An 18,325-nucleotide genomic window follows, 5' to 3' on the forward strand; every position below is an offset into this window, starting at 1 on the left:
CTCCCTTCTCCTCCGTCCCCGCTTCCCTTCTCCCTCCTTCCCCGCCTCCCCTCTCTCCTTCCCCCCTCCTCTCTCCTTCCCCCCCTCCCCCTTCTCCTTCCCCCCCCTCCCCTTCTCCTTCCCCCCTCCCCTTCTCCTCCCCCCCCTCCCCTTCTCCTTCCCCCCCTCCCCTTCTCCTTCCCCCCCTCCCCTTCTCCTTCCCCCCTCCCCTTCTCCTTCCCCCCTCCCCTTCTCCTTCCCCCCCCTCCCCTTCTCCTCCCCCCCTCCCCTTCTCCTTCCCCCTTCTTCTCCCCCCTCCCCTTCTCCTTCCCCCCTCCCCTTCTCCTTCCCCCCTCCCCTTCTCCTTCCCCCCTCCCCTTCTCCTTCCCCCCCTCCCCTTCTCCTTCCCCCCCTCCCCTTCTCCTTCCCCCCTTCCCTTCTCCTTCCCCCCCTTCCCTTCTCCTTCCCCCCCTTCCCTTCTCCTTCCCCCCCCTTCCCTTCTCCTTCCCCCCCTCCCCTTCTCCTTCTCCCCCCCTCCCCTTCTCCTTCTCCCCCCCTCCCCTTCTCCTTCTCCCCCCCCCTCCCCTTCTCCTTCTCCCCCCCCTCCCCTTCTCCTTCTCCCCCCCCTCCCCTTCTCCTTCTCCCCCCCCTCCCCTTCTCCTTCTCCCCCCCCTCCCCTTCTCCTTCTCCCCCCCCCTCCCTTCTCCTTCTCCTCCCCCCCCTCCCCTTCTCCTTCTCCTCCCCCCCCTCCCCTTCTCCTTCTCCTCCCCCCCTCCCCTTCTCCTCCTCCCCCCCCTCCCCTTCTCCTCCCCCCCTTCTCCTCCTTCCCCCCCCCTTCTCCTCCTTCCCCCCCCCTTCTCCTCCTTCCCCCTTCCCCTTCTCCCCCCATCCCTCCCCGCCCTCTGCCCCCCTCCTCCCCCTCCCTCACTGTCAGAAACACAGAGAGTGAGAGACACACACAGACAGAGATAGACACACTGTGGGTGGGGGGTGGGGGGGTGCATCCCAGCATGCTGTTGGAGGGCTCCCGGTGCTGCAGTCGGTAAGTAGAAAATGTTTTATTTATTGATTTAAAAAAAAAAAAATTATTAATTTTTTTTGATTGATTTATTGGTTGATTTATTGATGTTTTTAATAATTTATTGATGATGGCTCTTTATTTGTAAAACTGAAGTGTTTAATGTTTGTAAACTTCCCTTTAACCCCCCCCCCCCCCATTCCCGACGCCTGATTTGTAACCTACGCCTGATTTTCTGAAGTGTAGACAAGGTTTTTTCGAGCGTACAAAAATCTTCACTTACTCCAAATTAACTTAGAATGGAGTAAATTTTCACTGCCGAAACTTTGAAAACAGGCGTAAGTGGCCGGACACGCCCCCTTTTGAAAAAAAATTCTGTTCCAAAGTGAAACTGTTCTAACTGACTAGAACTGGAGCAAACTAAATGCCAAGAATTTGAATTTCTAAGATACTCCGTTCTACACCAGTTGCTCCAAAAAATCAGGAGCAACTGAGGCCGAAACTTGGGCCCAATAAGTGGTAACTTGGTTAAGTTGGTAACACTCATTTTCAATTTAGAAGATTATAGGTTTAAGCTCCACTTTAGGACTTAAGCACATAATCTAGACTGATACTTCAGGACAATACTGAGGGTGCAGTACATTGTTAAAGGTGCCCCTTTGTATGTGTCCCCCCTCTGCCTGTTCCAGTGGTTTGGGTGGGCATTAAAGATCCCTTGGCACTACTGGAAGAAAGGCATATAGGGGTCAAGTTTCGGCCTGAGTTGCTCCTATTTTTTTGGAGCAACTAGTTTAGAATTGAGTATCTTAGAAATTGCAATTCTCGGCATTTAGTTTGCTCCAGTTCGAGTGAATTAGAACAGTTTCATTTTAGAACAGATTTGTTTTTTCAAAAGGGGGCGTGTCCGGCCAGTTACGCCTGTTTTGTAAGTTTCGGCAGGAAAACTTACTCCAGACTAACTTAGAATGGAGTAAGTGTAGATTTTTGAATGGTCAGAAAAACCTTGCCTACACTTTGAAATCAGGCGTAAGGAACGAGAGATAAGGGGGGAGGGAAGTTTACAAACATGAAACACATCACTTTTACAAATAAAGAGCCATCAATAATAACTGATAAATAAACCAATAAATCAGTCAAAATTTTTTAAAAAATAAAATAAATAATTAAAAAGGGGGGGGTAAAAAGGGAGGGGGAGGGGGGGTAAAAAAGGGAGGGGGAGGGGGGGGAAACTGAACGGGCCCGGCTGACTTTGAGCGGGGCCGCCCCCAGCAGGGAGGGGGGTGGGGGCCCGGGATGCGGGAGAGAGCCGGACCGGGAGCTGAAGGGTTGTGGGTGTGGCGGAGCCGGAGCAGAGCAGGAGCTGAATGGGGGGGGAGAGCCGGAGCAGAAGCTCGAGAGGAGAGAGGCCCGAGTCCAATCTTTGCCGCCCCAGTGAGCCCATTCGGTCAGGGCTAGGGGCAGCGTGCTTTGGGCCCCCCCCACACAGCCTCGGCGGCCTGGAGCTACTGCACATGCGCACACACTCTAGCGCGCATGTGTAGAGGTCCCGGCACTCTTTTCAGCGCCGGGACCTGGCTCCGTCTCCCACAGCTTGTACTGAGCTGCGTCAAGGGCATGGAACGTTCCAGTAGCGGGGAGAATACTGAGGTAAGTTTTATGTGCGGCCCAAAACTTGACGCCACAGAGTCCTCTTAATACGCTCACCAACTTTCCTCCCTCAAACAATACCATCAAAAACACATTAATTGTTGATCTTATTGCAACTGAATGATAGTTGAACTGCTCAGAAGGGAATTGGATCATAGGTGTCCTATAAATAACTTTGGAGCTTTGGTAAGAACGTGATTGGATTTGGCGGTGCTGCACACAAGTAAAAAAAATAATCTTCTGACATTCACTGGCTAGGCTCACAGGACAAATGGTAATTTGAACAAGTTACCAAAGAACTGACACCATCTTAGAATGAGTCTGTCATAGGAGGTGCAAGGCAGGAGCTAAAATGGATCCCAAAACAGGCCATTTTTGTTCTTGGTCTGTTCTTTTTGTATTTTTTATTATACACAGCTGAATTAAGCTAATTTGGGGGTCTGGATGCCTAGTATTGAAAGATAGAAGATTGTTTAGTTGCTCCCATTTGTATACAAAACTGAACCCAAACAACATTTTATAATGTACCTTTAATGTAGAAAAAAATATCCCAGGGCACTTTCGAGGCATAATCGGAAATCAACAGATGCAAGGATGAGATCTTTGGAGAGGTAACCAAAAGTTTGGTCCGAGATGGGCTATAAGGAGAAAAGGGAGGCAGAGAGGCAAAGGCATGGAATTCCAGAACATGAGACCTTTGCCCTGAAGCCAGAGCTTATCAGTAGTGAGTTGTAGGGAGGGAGGCATGCACAAAAGACCCTGTCAGATGAATAGACCCGGGGGAGTTGTAGAAGTGGAGGACATAACAGAAATAGGCAAGGACGAGGCTATGAAAGGGGATGAGGATGAGAATTTTAAATTGAGGGACTGGGGATAAATGTTGGTCAGCAAGCACAGGTGATAGATGTGTGGGAGTGGATGCGAGAAGGGAGTTTTGGATGAGTTGAAGTTTATAGAGGCTGCTGGATAGGATGCTGGCCGGGAGAGAATTGGAGTAATTTTGTAGGTGATCCAGACTGAATGAGGGTTTCAGCAGAAGATGGGTGGAGGCAGATGGTATGCAGGTGGAAGTAGGCAGTCTTTATAATGGAGAGGGTATGGGATGGATGCTCTGCTGAAGATCAAATCGGATGTTGAGGTTGCAAAAATTCTGGTATAACCTGAGACAGTGGTCAGGGATGTGGAGGGAATTGGCATGGAAATGGGTTTTGTTGGCCACCTGATAAACCTGTTATCTTAATCTCCTTGGCAGATTTTCACATTCATCCGTTCTAAAGTAGTTACTGTTGTAATTTAGGAAATGCACGAGCCGATTAGCGCACAAGTTCCCACAAACAGCAATGTGACAATGACCAGATAATCTGTTTTAGTGATATTGGTCAGAACACCGGAGAGCATTTCCCCCCCCCCCCCCCCACCCCCCTCGAAATAGTGCCATGAGATCGTTTATGTCCAGCTGAGAGAGCAGATGGTGCCTCCATTTAATTTCTCATCCAAACGCTGACACCTCTGGTAGTGCACCACTCTCTCAGTACGATACTGAAATGTCTGCCTACATTCCTCTGCTTTTTAAAATTGTGGGGGGGGGGGCGGCAGTGGTTGGAATCTTGTATTGTTGTTGGAAACTATTTTATCCTGTAGTTCCATTTTTATTTGTGCGTATTGTGTTCCAGGATTTTTTCATCGTGACATGAAACCAGAAAACCTCCTTTGTATGGGACCAGAACTTATCAAAATAGCTGATTTTGGTCTAGCTCGTGAAATTCGATCTCGCCCACCATATACTGATTATGTATCTACCAGATGGTAAGAGTGCCTCTTTCGTTTTGCAACTAATAACGGAAACACTTGTCATTTCTAATTCATGTTTACAATAGCCAAGTGGTTTTACATCAGTTAAAGGCATGTCAAGGGCAGCTGTGAAATCCTGCACAAGCAGGGAATAAGATTGTACTTCACAGTTGGATGTGGCATGCTGTTTTCCAACACACTTTTTCAAGTTAATTTTTTGTAATTCTATTTTTTTAATTTAATGGGCATGTATATAATGTAAGCTGATTCTTCTTTCCAAAGCTGGCTGACCAGGTTCAAGCATCTAAAATGAGTAAATGGTAAATTCTCGGGATTGCCTTTGCTTCAACCACGGTTTGATTTCCCAGAACTTCAGTTAGTTGTCACTTTTTTTTTTAGTTGTATAACTCAACACAAACTTAAAAAATACAATTCTGTTGTACATCAGTTGGTTTTGTTTATTTGTTCCTGGGTTGTGGGTGTCACTGGCAAGGCCAGCATTTATTGCCCATCCCTAATTGCCCTGAGAAGGTGGTGGGAGCCGCCGTCTTGAACCGCTGCTGTTTGTACGGTGAAGGTACTCCCTTTAGTACTGTTAGGGAGGGAGTTCCTGGATTTTGACCCAGTGACAATGAAGCAACGGCGATATATGGATTATGACTTGGAGGTGATGGCGTGCACTTGTTCTTCTAGGATGCATGGGAACACCATCACCTCCAAACAGGATGTCACATCCACAATTCTGCTTCCCTGCTTGTGTAGAATTTCACAGCTGCCCTTGGCATTTCTTTAACTAATGTAAAGCCGCTCAGCTATTAAAAATGTGAATTAGAAATTATAAAACTGAGGGAAGAGTAGTCATTTCAACCTCTGCTGTTAATTAATTGTGACCTGAAATTGAAATCGGGGGAAAAATATTTTCACACATGGTGAAATACAACTTGTATACATATGGGAGCAACGGTTTGTGCAAAATAAACAGAATATTGCTATCCACCGAATTTGTGTTCTGCGGGCAGTGATGCTTTTTTCCTTCCTCCCATGTGAACAGATCATACTGTTTTTATGGAGGATGTTTGTTTTAGGTTGTTGAACACTGGTTTCATTTTAACCTTTGCACTTTTAGTAGGTTCAAGGAAATGACACCGTTTACTGATGCTTAAACAAATATTTGGATAGCTTTATTTCCTGCAATATTGGCAAACTACAAAATTAAGGAAGTAATTTAAAAAAATTAAACACATCAGCTCTCCCTGGCCTTCTACTTTTATGGATCTGGATCCTTCCAGGCATCCACGAAGGACCTGTGCAGGATTAGTCAAGGGGCAATGAGGCCTGCATTTGGCAGCTAATTGACACCCTGTTCTTGGGGTTGGGGATTTCATTAAATCAGATTTGGCATGTCCGTCATAGAGCAAAGGCAGGTGCAATTAGTTTCTACAATATTTCTGGATTCCATAGAGTGCAAGGCAATTGATAGACCATGCGGCACATTGAAGGCTCCCCATCACAATCCATAAAGAAGGGGCTACCGCTCCCTCAACTCGGGTGGACTGTGATACTTGGCTGCACATCTTGCATGTGATTGTGCAGCACACGAGGTCCTCTCATGGTGCATTAATTGTGCACACCTGGGTCCTAATACTTGTCGTCAGTAACCTGGGCAAGTAGAAGGATAGATCCTCAGTGCTTACCCCTTGCTGTTGAAGCTTTTTCGCGTCCCATTGGCATCACAGAGACATGGCTCCAGGGTGACCAAGGCTGGGAACTCAACATCCAGGGATATTCAGCATTTAGGAAGGATAGACAGAGAGGAAAAGGGGTGGCGTACTGGTCAAAGAAGAAATTAATGCAATAGAAAGGAAGGACATTGGCTTGGATGATGTGGAATCGGTATGGGTGGAACGGTAGAATACCAAAGGGCAGAAAACGCTAGTGGGAGTTGTGTACAGGCCACCAAACAGTAGTAGTGAGGTTGGGGAAAGCATAAAACAAGAAATAAGGGATGTGTGCAATAAAGGTACAGCAGTTATCATGGGCGATTTTCATTTACATATAGATTGGGTTAACCAAACTGGTAGTAATGCAGTCGAGGAGGATTTCCTGTAGTGTATATTAGGGATGGTTTTCTTGACCAATATGTGGAGGAACCGACTAGAGAGCTGGCCATCCTAGACTGGGTGATGTGTATTGAGAAGGGACGAATTAGCAATCTTGTGCGAGGCCCCTTGGGGAAGAGTGACAATATGGTAGAATTCTTTATTAAGATTGAGAGTGACACAGTTAATTCAGAAACTAGGGTCCTAAACTTAAGGAAAGCTAACTTCGATGGCATGAGGCGTGAATTGGCTAGAATAGACTGGCAAATTATACTTAAAGGGTTGACGGTGGATAGGCAATGGCAAACATTTATAGATCACATGGATGAACTTCAACAGTTGTACATCCCTGTCTGGAGTAAAAATAAAACAGGGAAGGTGGCTCAACCGTGTCTAACAAGGGAAATTAAGGATAGGGTTAGATCCAAGGAAGAGGCATGTAAATTGCCCAAAAAAAGCAGCAAACCTGAGGACTGGGAGAAATTTAGAATTCAGCAGAGGAGTAAAAGGGTTTAATTAGGAGGGGGAAAATAGAGTATGAGAGGAAGCTTGCTGGGAACATAAAAACTGACTGCAAAAGCTTCTATAGATATGTGAAGAGAAAAAGATTGGTGAAAACAAATGTAGGTCCCTTGCAATCGGACTCAGGTGAATTTATAATGGGGAACAAAGAAATGGCAGACCAATTGAACAAATACTTTGGTTCTGTCTTCACGAAGGAAGACACAAATGACCTTCCGGATGTACTAGGGGACCAAGGGGCTAGTGAGAAGGAGGATCTGAAGGATATCCTTATTAGGCGGGAAATTGTGTTAGGGAAATTGATGGGATTGAAGGCCGATAAATCCCTAGGGCTTGATTGTCTGCATCCCAGAGTACTTGAGGAGGTGGCCCTAGAAATAGTGGATGCATTGGTAATCATTTTCCAACAGTCTATCGACGCTGGATCAGTTCCTATGGACTGGAGGATAGCTAATGCAACACCACTTTTTAAAAAAGGAGGGAGAGAAAATGGGTAATTATAGACTGGTTAGCCTGACATCAGTAGTGGGGAAAATATTGGAATCTCTTACTAAGGATGAAATAGCAGCTCATTTGGAAAGCGATGACAGAATCGGTCCAAGTCAGCATGGATTTATGAAAGGGAAATCCTGTTTGACCAATCTTCTGGAATCTTTTGAGGATGTAACCAGTAGAGTGGACAAGGGAGAACCAGTGGATGTGGACTTTCAAAAGGCCTTTGACAAGATACCACATAAGAGATTGGTGTACAAGATCAAGGCACATGGTATTGGGGGTAATGTATTGGCATGGATAGAGAATTGGTTGGCAGGCAGGAAGCAGAGAGTCGGGATAAACGGGTCCTTTTCGGAATGGGAGGCAGTAACCAGTGGAGTGCCGCAGGGCTCAGTGCTGAGACCCCAGCTCTTCACAATATACGTTAATGATTTGGATGAAGGAATTGAGGGTAATATCTCCAAGTTTGCAGATGACACTAAACTGGGTGGCGGTGTGAGCTGTGAGGAGGATGCTAAGAGGCCGCAGGGTGATTTGAACAGGTTAGGAGAGTGGGCAAATGCATGGCAGATGCAGTATAATGTGGATAAATATGAGGTTATCCACTTTGGTAGCAAAAACATGAAGGCAGAATATTATCTGAATGGCAGCAGATTAGGAAAAGGGGAGGTACAACGAGACCTGGGTGTCATGGTTCATCAGTCATTGAAAGTTGGCATGCAGGTACAGCAGGCGGTGAAGAAGGCAAATCGCATGTTGGCCTTGATAGCTAGGGGATTTGAGTATAGGAGCAGGGAGGTCTTATTGCAGTTGGACAGAGCCTTGGTGAGGCCACACCTTGAATATTGTGTACAGTTTTGATCTCCTAATCTGAGGAAGGACGTTCTTGCTATTGAGGGAGTGCAGCGAAGGTTCACCAGACTGATTCCAGGGATGGCTGGACTGACATATGAGGAGAGACTGGATACACTGGAGTTTAGAAGGATGTGAGGGGATCTCATAGAAACGTATAAGATTCTGACAGGACGGGACAGGTTAGATGCGGGAAAAATGTTCCCGATGTTGGGGAAGTCCAGAACCAGCGGATTAGTCTTAGAATAAGGGGTAGGCCATTTAGGACTGAGATGAGGAGAAACTTCTTCACTGAGTTGTTGACCTGTGGAATTCCCTGCCACAGAGTTGTTGTAGCCAGTTCATTGGATATATTCAAAAGGGAGTTAGATGTGGTCCTTACAGCTGAAGGGATCAAGGGGTATGGAGAGAAAGCGGGAAAGGGGTACTGAGGTGAATGATCAGCCACGATCATATTGAATGGTCCCGCAGGCTCAAAGGGCCGAATGGCCTACTCCTGCACCTATTTTCTATGTTCGATGTTTCTATGAGAGGACCATCAGGGTGCTGAAGGGCTGCTTTAGGTACTTGGACTGGTATGGGGGTGTCCTCCAATACTTCTGAGAGGGTAGTTGTGTGCTGTGCACTCCACAATAATGATGGAAGGTTTGGACCTTGACACACCGAGGGAGCAGCCAATCAAAGCAGAAGATCCTGGACTGCCGGAGACAAGGGACCTGGTGAATCCATAGGAGATATCACTTCAAGACGGCAGCTTGTGGCGCAGGCTTTTACCTAATGAACCCTCAGAGGCTGTAGAGTCAGTCATGGGCTCTAACTTCAAAGATTTTTTTTTTTTTAAGTTTCATGTAATCAGTGAACTTTAAATGCAGATAGTTACAAAAAAAACTTCAAAAGTAAAAGTATATTTCGACATTTAAACAAATTCTAATGGAGCTCTAATAAAAGTTAACTAGACCCTGAGAAATATAGTTTAATTGTAATGCTAAACTATTTTTAGAAATTTTAACAACTATTTACAATGATGAACCTTTATTGGACATTAACCTTTAGTGAACATTGGTTTTTGCAGCTCTAACATCGCCTGCACGATGTTGGTGCTCAGCATTACAGCAGACCTGGAGGTCATACCTCACTGATCTATGGACATCTTCTCGCTGATCTCGTCCAAGAGATGGGGGCATTCTCTATTTCCTCAAAGTTACTGTGTTCCCTGAAGCTCACCTGGTCTTTCGTCACTCGCTTGCCCCAGTGGATTGCCGTCACTGGTACCCGGTTGAGGAGAGCTGGGTTACTGACGCTGCTTGGAGGTGATCTGAAGGTGTAGTGGGGGAGGGGGTTGGGGAAGAAGGAAGGTGTATGGTTCTGGCTTTCCATCACCCCCTCATCTCGCTGCTGAATGGGGACAAGTTGTAATGACAAAGTCTGGGCCTGCATTCACCAGCTCCTCCTGAAGCTGATTTCCCCCCCCCCCCCCACCTTGCAGCCCCCCATCCCCCTATCCCCCTCCTCCTCCATCTTCCCCCCCCCTCCACCTTTTCCCACTCCTCCCTCAGTGGCTTAATTGATCTGTGGGAAGAAATAAAACTGTTAGAATGGCTGCCTCACCTGTACCATGGAGTGTAGAAGGAATAAATGGCATTCTTTGGAGATCTTTTCCCTGTTTAACCCTAATTGCATTTCAAAAATAAATTCAGTGGCTCTGAAGTGTTTTGGCATGTCCTGAGGAAGGGAAAGGTGCTATATAAATCCAAGTTCATTCTTGCTGGGGCTTCAAATAGTTTTGAGACTTCTAGCCTGAAAATTAAATTTTTACCATTCTTAAAAAAGCAGAGTTGCACAAACTGTACAGTGTTACAAGAAGAATGATGTAACCTTGCCAAGGTTCCTGCCTAAGTTTTTAGGTTTTGAAAATAGAAACTGTTGCATTAAGTCACAAACCAGAAAGATAAAGATCCCCTAAGGATAAATCCCAAGCTGGAAGGACTCCCTTATTTTTAAATAAATCAGTAATTTAAAGCACCCTTGGAAGTTTTCTGCTTTTTGAAAAGTTCCTTTGCACATTGTAGAGCTTTCGTGTTTATATCTTATGTATGGTGGAGTCTAAATAGTACTCCCAAACTGACTAAAAAGGATAATGTCACGGAGGTCAAAGTAAAAGTGCGTGAATCGTGACCCCTGTTTAACCAGCAGGTGGAGCTAGTCCATTTTATTCAGGTAAAGCCAAAAAGTCGCATGAATTTGACTTTCTTTTAGGAAGGAGCAAATCTTATTGGTCATTGCAACATTTTATATCCATCTGCACAAATTTTTATTTTTTTGTTACAGGTATAGAGCCCCTGAAGTTCTTCTGCGATCAATAAATTATAGTTCTCCTATTGACATGTGGGCTGTTGGTTGTATTATGGCAGAACTCTACACATTAAGACCTCTCTTTCCTGGCTCCAGTGAAATAGATGAGATTTTCAAAATTTGCCAGGTTTTAGGAACACCTAAAAAGGTATGAAACATTCTCAAAGTGGTTGCACGTTTTTTAAATTTAAGTCGAGGTGAATGTTGATGCCCATAGCACACGCCATCATCATTGATGTAAAGAATAGGATAGAAGATAATTAGAGAGCTTGAATTTTTGAGTATATTATTGGGGAAGCGGGAAGGCTTGGCGAAGTATGGAGTTCCATAAGATTTTTTTAATGCCAAAACCATCTTGCCGTTTTTAAGTTTATGATTTTTACTTAAAATTGTGTTGGCTCTGAAATTGCTTCCGACCTGAAACATTTCTATGAAAGTACCTGGTGGTCCGGGAGGATCCTAAGATTCCGGTTGGGAGGCCTTCTCTTCCCGCGCTGCGAAGCGCGCTCCCGTCCTCCAGGTTCCCACACAGAAGGTGCAGTCGTGTGACTGCTCAACCAATCAGGTATCTGAGTTCTCATTGCTTTTAATGAGAAAAAAACCCAAAGATACTAAACACGTAATAAAAAGTAAAAAACACACCTCACATTAAAATTAATTGAAATTAAAGTTAATAAATATGAGAATTTTTTTCCGAGTTTTTAAGAAGCTTTTTTAATTATAGTTAAAAATAAATATAACTAGTGGGCAAGGTTTTTAAAAATGTGTGTTTTAAATTTAATGTCATTTTTGTATGTTTTTAAAATCTTACGACTGTAAAAGTAGGCTATACGCCTGCTTTTATCTGTCAAGCTTGACAGATCGGAAAAGCCGGTTTTCAGCGCATGCGCATTGTGCACTGAAAACTGGCTTTTCCGATGCCTTCCCGAGTCCGTAGAAACTTCGTAAGGACACAGGGAGGCCAGAATTCCACGGCCAATATCTTGTATTTTCTGTCCCATAAAGAAAAGGGAAAAAGACTGATCTCATGTCAATTGTAAACAACTTTTCATGGGTATTGTAAGTGTTGCACTGAGGTATTTATCAGCAACCATTCTCTACTGGGACTGAAGGGCTAACTAAATGGCACACTACTCAATCCTGAACTAAGCTTCCTTCCCCATATCCATTCCATTACCAAGACCACTTGCATTCCACCTGCATCACACCACTTGCACCCACTCCGCCCCTCTCACGACTGCCAAAACTCTAATCCGCTCCCTTATTACCGAGGTACACAATTTCTCCACTGCTCTGCTCGTCTGGATTATTCAGAATGCCGTAGCCTTACCTTCGTAACTCCAGTTGCACATTCCCAAATGTACCCTCCACTCCTCCAATGTTGGTTTGCTGCTTGTTCTTTTCACCCACTTCTTCACCATCAGTGAATATTCTTTAAGCCAATATGCCCCTGTCTTTTGAAATGCAATCCTTAAGCCTGTTCACCTTGCCACTTCTCATGCACCCACCCTTCCCCGCCAGCTTTCAAAAGCCTCCCTCACCAGGAACCATCATCTTAGACCATGCTTTGTCCCACTCACTCCAAATTTCTGTGCATTAAAAATGTATTTTGAATCCAGTTTCCTGAATTTGGAAGATGTATTTGGGGAATAAGCAAACTGTAACTTGGATTGTAGGCTGTGATTGTGTGAATCATCCTACTTTTACTTTTAAGAAACCTTTATAATTGATATCCCTTAGAATAACTGGTCAGAAGGCTATCAGCTTGCAGCAGCCATGAACTTCCGCTGGCCTCAATGTGTCCCCAATAACCTCAAGACTCTGATTCCCAATGCAAGTGGTGAAGCTATTCAACTCATGAGAGATATGCTCCAATGGGACCCAAAGAAGCGACCAACACCAGGCCAGGTGAGTTTTTACTGAATCTAGAAGGGGTCACAAATGACCTGTTTTTAATGTACACTGTACTGCTGTTAGTATAAAATGGATGGAACCTACAATTGACTTACAGTGGTAAAATCACATCATAGAATCTTACAGCATTGAAGGGGGCCTGTCAGCCCGTTGTGCCAGCTGCTTCAAAGATATATCTAATTTGTCCAGTTTATGGTAAAATCATAGGTGTAGATTTTCATCTGTTCTACCTGGGTTGTGAAGGTTGTATGTTGGTAAATTAATGGAAGAAAAATCAGGTAGCTTCTGTAATGAGGCATGTGATTCTCCCACCAGATTTTCCTCTAATTGGCAAATGAACTTCAATGTAGACAAATATGAAGTGTTACATTTTGGTCGGAAGAATGAGGCCAATACTACTTGAAAATAAGAATCGAATGGGGTAGAAGAGCCAAGGGATCTAGGGGTACAGATAACGCAAATCACAAGGTAGCAATGCAGGTTAATAAGGCCATAAAATGAAAATAGAAAACCAAGCTTTATTTCTAGAGGGATAAAATTGAAAAGCCGAGATGTTATGTTTAACTTGTATCGAACCTTAGTTAGACCACTACTATGCACAGTTCTGGTCTCCATATTATAAAAAGGATATAGAGACACTAGAGAAGGTGCAAAAAAGATTCACAAGGATGATACTAGAACTGGGAGCATATACTTATCACGAAAGGCTGAATAGGCTGGGGCTCTTTAAAGAAATGGCTGAGGGGTGACCTAATGCAGGTCTTTAAAATTATGAAGAGGTTTGATAGGGTACATAGAGACGATGTTCCCACGTGTGGGGGTGACTGAAACTAGGGGCCAAAAATATAAGATGGTCACCAATAAATCCAAAAAGGAATCCAAGAGAAACTTCTTTATCCAAAGAGTGGTAAGAATGTGGAACTTGCTACCACAAGGAGTAGTTGAGGCACACAGCATAGATGCATTTAAGGGAAAGCCAGATAAACACTTGAGGGTGAAAGGGATATAGAGGGTTATGCTGATAGGGTTAGATGAAGTAGGATGGAAGGAGGCTCATGTGGAGCAAAAACACCGGCATTGACCAGTTGGGCCGAATTGCATATTTCTATGCTTTCTGTCCAAGTAGAAAAAATGGAAAATCTATGTCTGAGAGTATTACAGCACAGAAACGAGCCATTTGGTCCAGCAGGCTTGTGACAATGGGCCAGAATTTGGGTAATAATAGCGAGCTGACAGCATTCACCGTTATTGTCCCGGTGCAACGGACCGTAACCTCAGAATGTAACGCATGTGTTTCTAAACACTGAAATCCTGACGTTGTGGTCAGTCATTCACTGCTCTAACACTGGCACTGCCACCCCAGGAAAAAAAAACATAATCTTTTCTGGTTTCCTATCTGAGAATTCTGCAATGTGATTGGTTGCTCAGACAGCTTGTTGACATCACAGCAGCATTGCCCAAGGGACTTCCACTACAGAGCACTGAAATCAATTGCGTACTGAAAAAGGCAAACTTCTTGCACAGATCGTGAGATCTCTCTGGGCAGCTTTCTTCGGGGCCAGCAGGAAATGCCTTTGCTTCGCCACTGACCGCAAATTACGGGCCATTATTTTTCTCTGAGCTATCTAGTTTAATCTCACTCTCCTGCTTGCTCCCCATAACATTTAATAATCCTTTTTTTTTCAAGTGAGTAAATCCATTTTAAGGAATTTATGAACTCTGCTCAGCAATGGTTTGTGGCAGAGAATTCCATGTTCTAACCACCTTTTGCATAAATGATTTTTTCCTACCTGGCCTACCTATGATTCTCTTTCTGGTCAACTTTAAATGTGTGCAGTCCCATTACCATTATGCTGACCAGTTGAAACAATCCATCACTGTTTACCTCATCATAACCCTTCATGTTCTTGAAGACCTCAAATGTGATTGCCCCTTAACCTTGTCAGTTCTAATGATAAAAGCCTCAGCTTTTCAAGTCTCTCTTACAACTAGGACCTTGCAACCCTGGTAACATCCCAATAAATCTAAGCCTCACTTTTCCATTGCTTTACAGCCTTCCTATAACACTGTGCACAATGTGCATGCATTACTTCAACTGCAGCCTAATTGAGGCCCTGTTTAAACTCAACATCACATCCTTGCTTTTGTATTGTATACCTATAGATACAAAACTAAAAATGTTGTTTGCCTTTTTGTATGGTTTCTTCTATTTGTGCTGCCACCTTTTAATTATTTCTGTATTTGCACACTGTCTCTATACTCCATTTAAGATGTATTTTCCTTGCCCTCCTCTTCCTTCCAAAATGTATTACCTCAAATTTTTATGATAAATTACATTTTGCTGATTTGTATTGTCCTGCATTTTTGTAGGAGAATAATATCCAAACATGCTGCCACTGTAGTGCCATTAAAAAAAGAAAGGACTTAAAAGAGCTGTAATCAATTTTTGTTGTCTTTTATTTTGATGGCAGTTAATAATTTGCTGTCTCCTTCTGATATTCTCTCACTGTGGAAAAGGTGGCAACTGCTGGCTGTTCAACTCGATTCTAAAATCAATATTTTCCCTGTCTCTTGGTGGTTCCTAAAATAAAATAATGAATATTTTATATACCTATGCTTGAAGATTAATTGATCAGCGTGGCCTGTTCTACTGATATAACAAATATTTATGCCACTAATCTAATTGCTGTCTGTGCCCTAATTTTAAAAAAAATCTATATTTTCAGTGTTGCTGGCTTAACTTTTGTCCACCAGTATGTGGAATATATTTATTTTTTGCCTCCTGTGCATTTTTGAATGTGATTATTGCTGATGCTGCTCAATGTGTAGATGGTGTTCTGAAATGATCAGTACTATTATCTTGCGATGGGGAGTGAGTGAGTAAATGATAATGGCCCAGAATTTGCAGTCGGAGGCTTCCTTTGGACAGATGGAGAGAGAGGGAGGTTCAGGCATGCTGCAAAGAGGTTCACTGTTCCTGGGTGTGAAGTGCTCCAGTCTCAACTTCGACCCAGTTGGAACTGCATATCAGAAAAATAAATTATTTGACTGTGATGGTCCTTCTACTTGAACAGCCTACGCATAGATGCCCAGGACCAGATGTCTCCGAACCTCCCCTGGGCAGATGCCTCTGACCGCAAATATTTCTACGAAAGTACCTGGCAGTCCGGGAGGTTCGGAGACTTCTGGTCCTGGACCTCCATGCGTAGGCCAGTGTAGAGGCCCACGTATCCCAGGAGCGCAAGGGCTTCGTACGCAACACTGGGATCACATGGGTCGGTCCAACTTATCAAAATGGGGTCTCCCCATTCATATTGATGGTAATTCTGTTCCTACAGAGCTGCCATAAGTATAAATGGAAATACCCCCAAAAATACACACATTAAATAATTAAGGCACATTACATATTTAAAATTAATTAAAATGCTATTCAATAAAATATTTTATACAAAATTTTATATTTTTGAATATTTTTTTAATGTTTTAACAGGGCTAAAAATAAACTTACCTTAATGGACAGGGTTTTTAATATATAAATGAGTGATAAAATTTTTTTTAAACTCTCATGCTGGTAAAAGCAGGCCTTGCGCCATTAAACTCTCCGCTACTTATTCGGTTCCTTTTTGGTGCGCACGTCCTTGTGTAGGAGGTTCTCATCCACTGATTTATTTCATCGCCTTATTTTGCAATATTTAAATGATAGTTTAACATTATACTGCTTCCCATGTGCAATGCTGCAGGAGCTCGACTAATCTGACTTCGGATCGATTTTCAGTCCTGAAAGAGAGATGTACTGGTTATGGTTCCACAGATAGGGACATCCCTTCACTGTGCCCATTCTTTACAAGCTCTGAAACTGGGCGTCACTATGATATGCAGTTCCAACTGGGAGCACCTCACGCCCAGGAACAGTGAACCTCTCTCCCTCTTTGCTCAGATCAGCCAAATCAGTGTAGACCAGTGATTTAATATGCTACCTTTCTGGTTCATATGATATGATGCGTCAGTTACCCATTGAGTCATCTAGAGGAGGTGAGAAAGCACCTCGGGCATAATTTGTGCTTCAGAATGAGCTTTTGTTATCCATTGTATTTGTAGGCACTACGCTATCCATATTTTCATGTTGGTCAAGCTCTGGGAACTCCTCAGCAACTGCAAGAACAAGGAAAGCAGCAATACAAACATCCACTTCATCAGTTTAAACCTGTACCTCCACTTCAACCCCCACTTCAACCCCCACCTCAACCCCCACCTCTGCATCATCCTCATCCACCTTCAAGACCATTTCAACAAATTACGCCCTCTCAACACCAAATGTGTGCGCAACAAACAGATCCACCACCTGGTTCACTTGAAAGAGAAAACCGAAGTGAAGAGAAATTCCAGCAAAATATTCTACCGTCAATAAATATCAAAATGTGTCAAGTAAGAGTTTTTGTATTTAATACAAGAATAACGTTATTGTGTAGTAGTGCAAGTATTGCTTATTACCTTTATCCATTTGTTGCAAGAGACAAAACTGATTTAATCACCCATTATTTTAGAATATTTTATCCAGTCCTTACAATGTGACCTTATCACATTTGCACTGTATTTATATACCATATGAGACACTCCTGATCCAAATGTGTATACATTTTAGGGTAATTCTGTGAACATGCACTCCTTGTGAGTGCTGCTCCTAAGTGGGAGCATGGGATTATTATATTACCCCTTATAACTTCAGATTTGTTTTGCTGGTTAGGAATCTTGCAGATTTTGTGTCATCACCTTTAAATAGTTTACCGCATGATTTAGTGTTGGTATTTAAACTTTAGAATCTAAAAATGCTTGATTAGTCTTAGAAACTTGATGTCAAATTAAATTGATAACATTTGATCACAATTTCAATTTTTAGTTAATCAATCTTTTTAAAGGAATAAAATGAGAATGTTTGGTTATTTCTTTGTCACACTTTTTAAAGTGGGGAAGTATTCCTTCAGAAAACCTGTTAACTTCAATGAGCATGGAGAGCCAGGTCCTCCTCGCTGTTGGGCTGCTCTGGTGATATGGTATTCTCTCCTTTTAAACATTGAAAAAAATTGTAATCAACAAAAAAAAAATAGGTTTTAAATCACTATATTAAGTGTTTTTATACAGTTATCTGCAGGTTGCTGATCTTGTCAAACAGAGTAACTGGCCGTATTTTTTTTTAATAGCACATTAAACCAGACCAGAGTTAAATAGTTTTTTTAAAAATTTGTTCATGGGATGTGGGCGTCGCTGGCAAGTCAGCATTTATTGCCCATCCCTAATTGCCCTCGAAGATGGTGGTGAGCTACCTTCTTGAACTGCTTCAGTCCATGTGGTGAAGGTATTCCTACAGTGCTGTTTGGTAGGGAATTCCAGGATTTTGACCCAGCGACGATGAAGGAATGGCAATATACTTCCAAGTCAGGATGGTGTGTGATTTGGAGGGGAACTTGGAGGTAGTTGTGTTCCCAAGCACCTGCTGCCCTTGTCCTTCTAGCTGATAGAGGTCGCGGGTTTGGGAGGTGCTGCTGAAGAAGCCTTGGCAAGTTGCTGCATTGCATCTTGTGGATGGTACACACTGCAGCCACAGTCTGCCGGTAATGGAGGGAGTGAATATGGAAGGAGCTGGATGGAGTCCAGTCAA

The 18,325-nt window shown here is 43.5% G+C and overlaps 1 protein-coding gene across 5 annotated transcripts in view; it reads left to right on the forward strand.

The window, feature by feature from the left end:
- mak (male germ cell-associated kinase) overlaps positions 1–18,325 on the forward strand; it is a 99,077-nt gene that overhangs the window by 55,839 nt on the left and 24,913 nt on the right. For all 5 annotated transcript variants that reach the window (XM_070884899.1, XM_070884898.1, XM_070884900.1 and 2 more), the window contains 4 exons: positions 4,318–4,450; positions 10,732–10,903; positions 12,496–12,663; positions 16,768–17,094. In XM_070884899.1, the coding sequence (XP_070741000.1) occupies positions 4,318–4,450; positions 10,732–10,903; positions 12,496–12,663; positions 16,768–17,094 (800 nt within the window). The remainder of the gene's footprint in view (positions 1–4,317; positions 4,451–10,731; positions 10,904–12,495; positions 12,664–16,767; positions 17,095–18,325) is intronic.

Source organism: Pristiophorus japonicus, chromosome 7, assembly GCF_044704955.1.
Source record: "Pristiophorus japonicus isolate sPriJap1 chromosome 7, sPriJap1.hap1, whole genome shotgun sequence".
NCBI classification, from domain to species: domain Eukaryota; kingdom Metazoa; phylum Chordata; class Chondrichthyes; family Pristiophoridae; genus Pristiophorus; species Pristiophorus japonicus.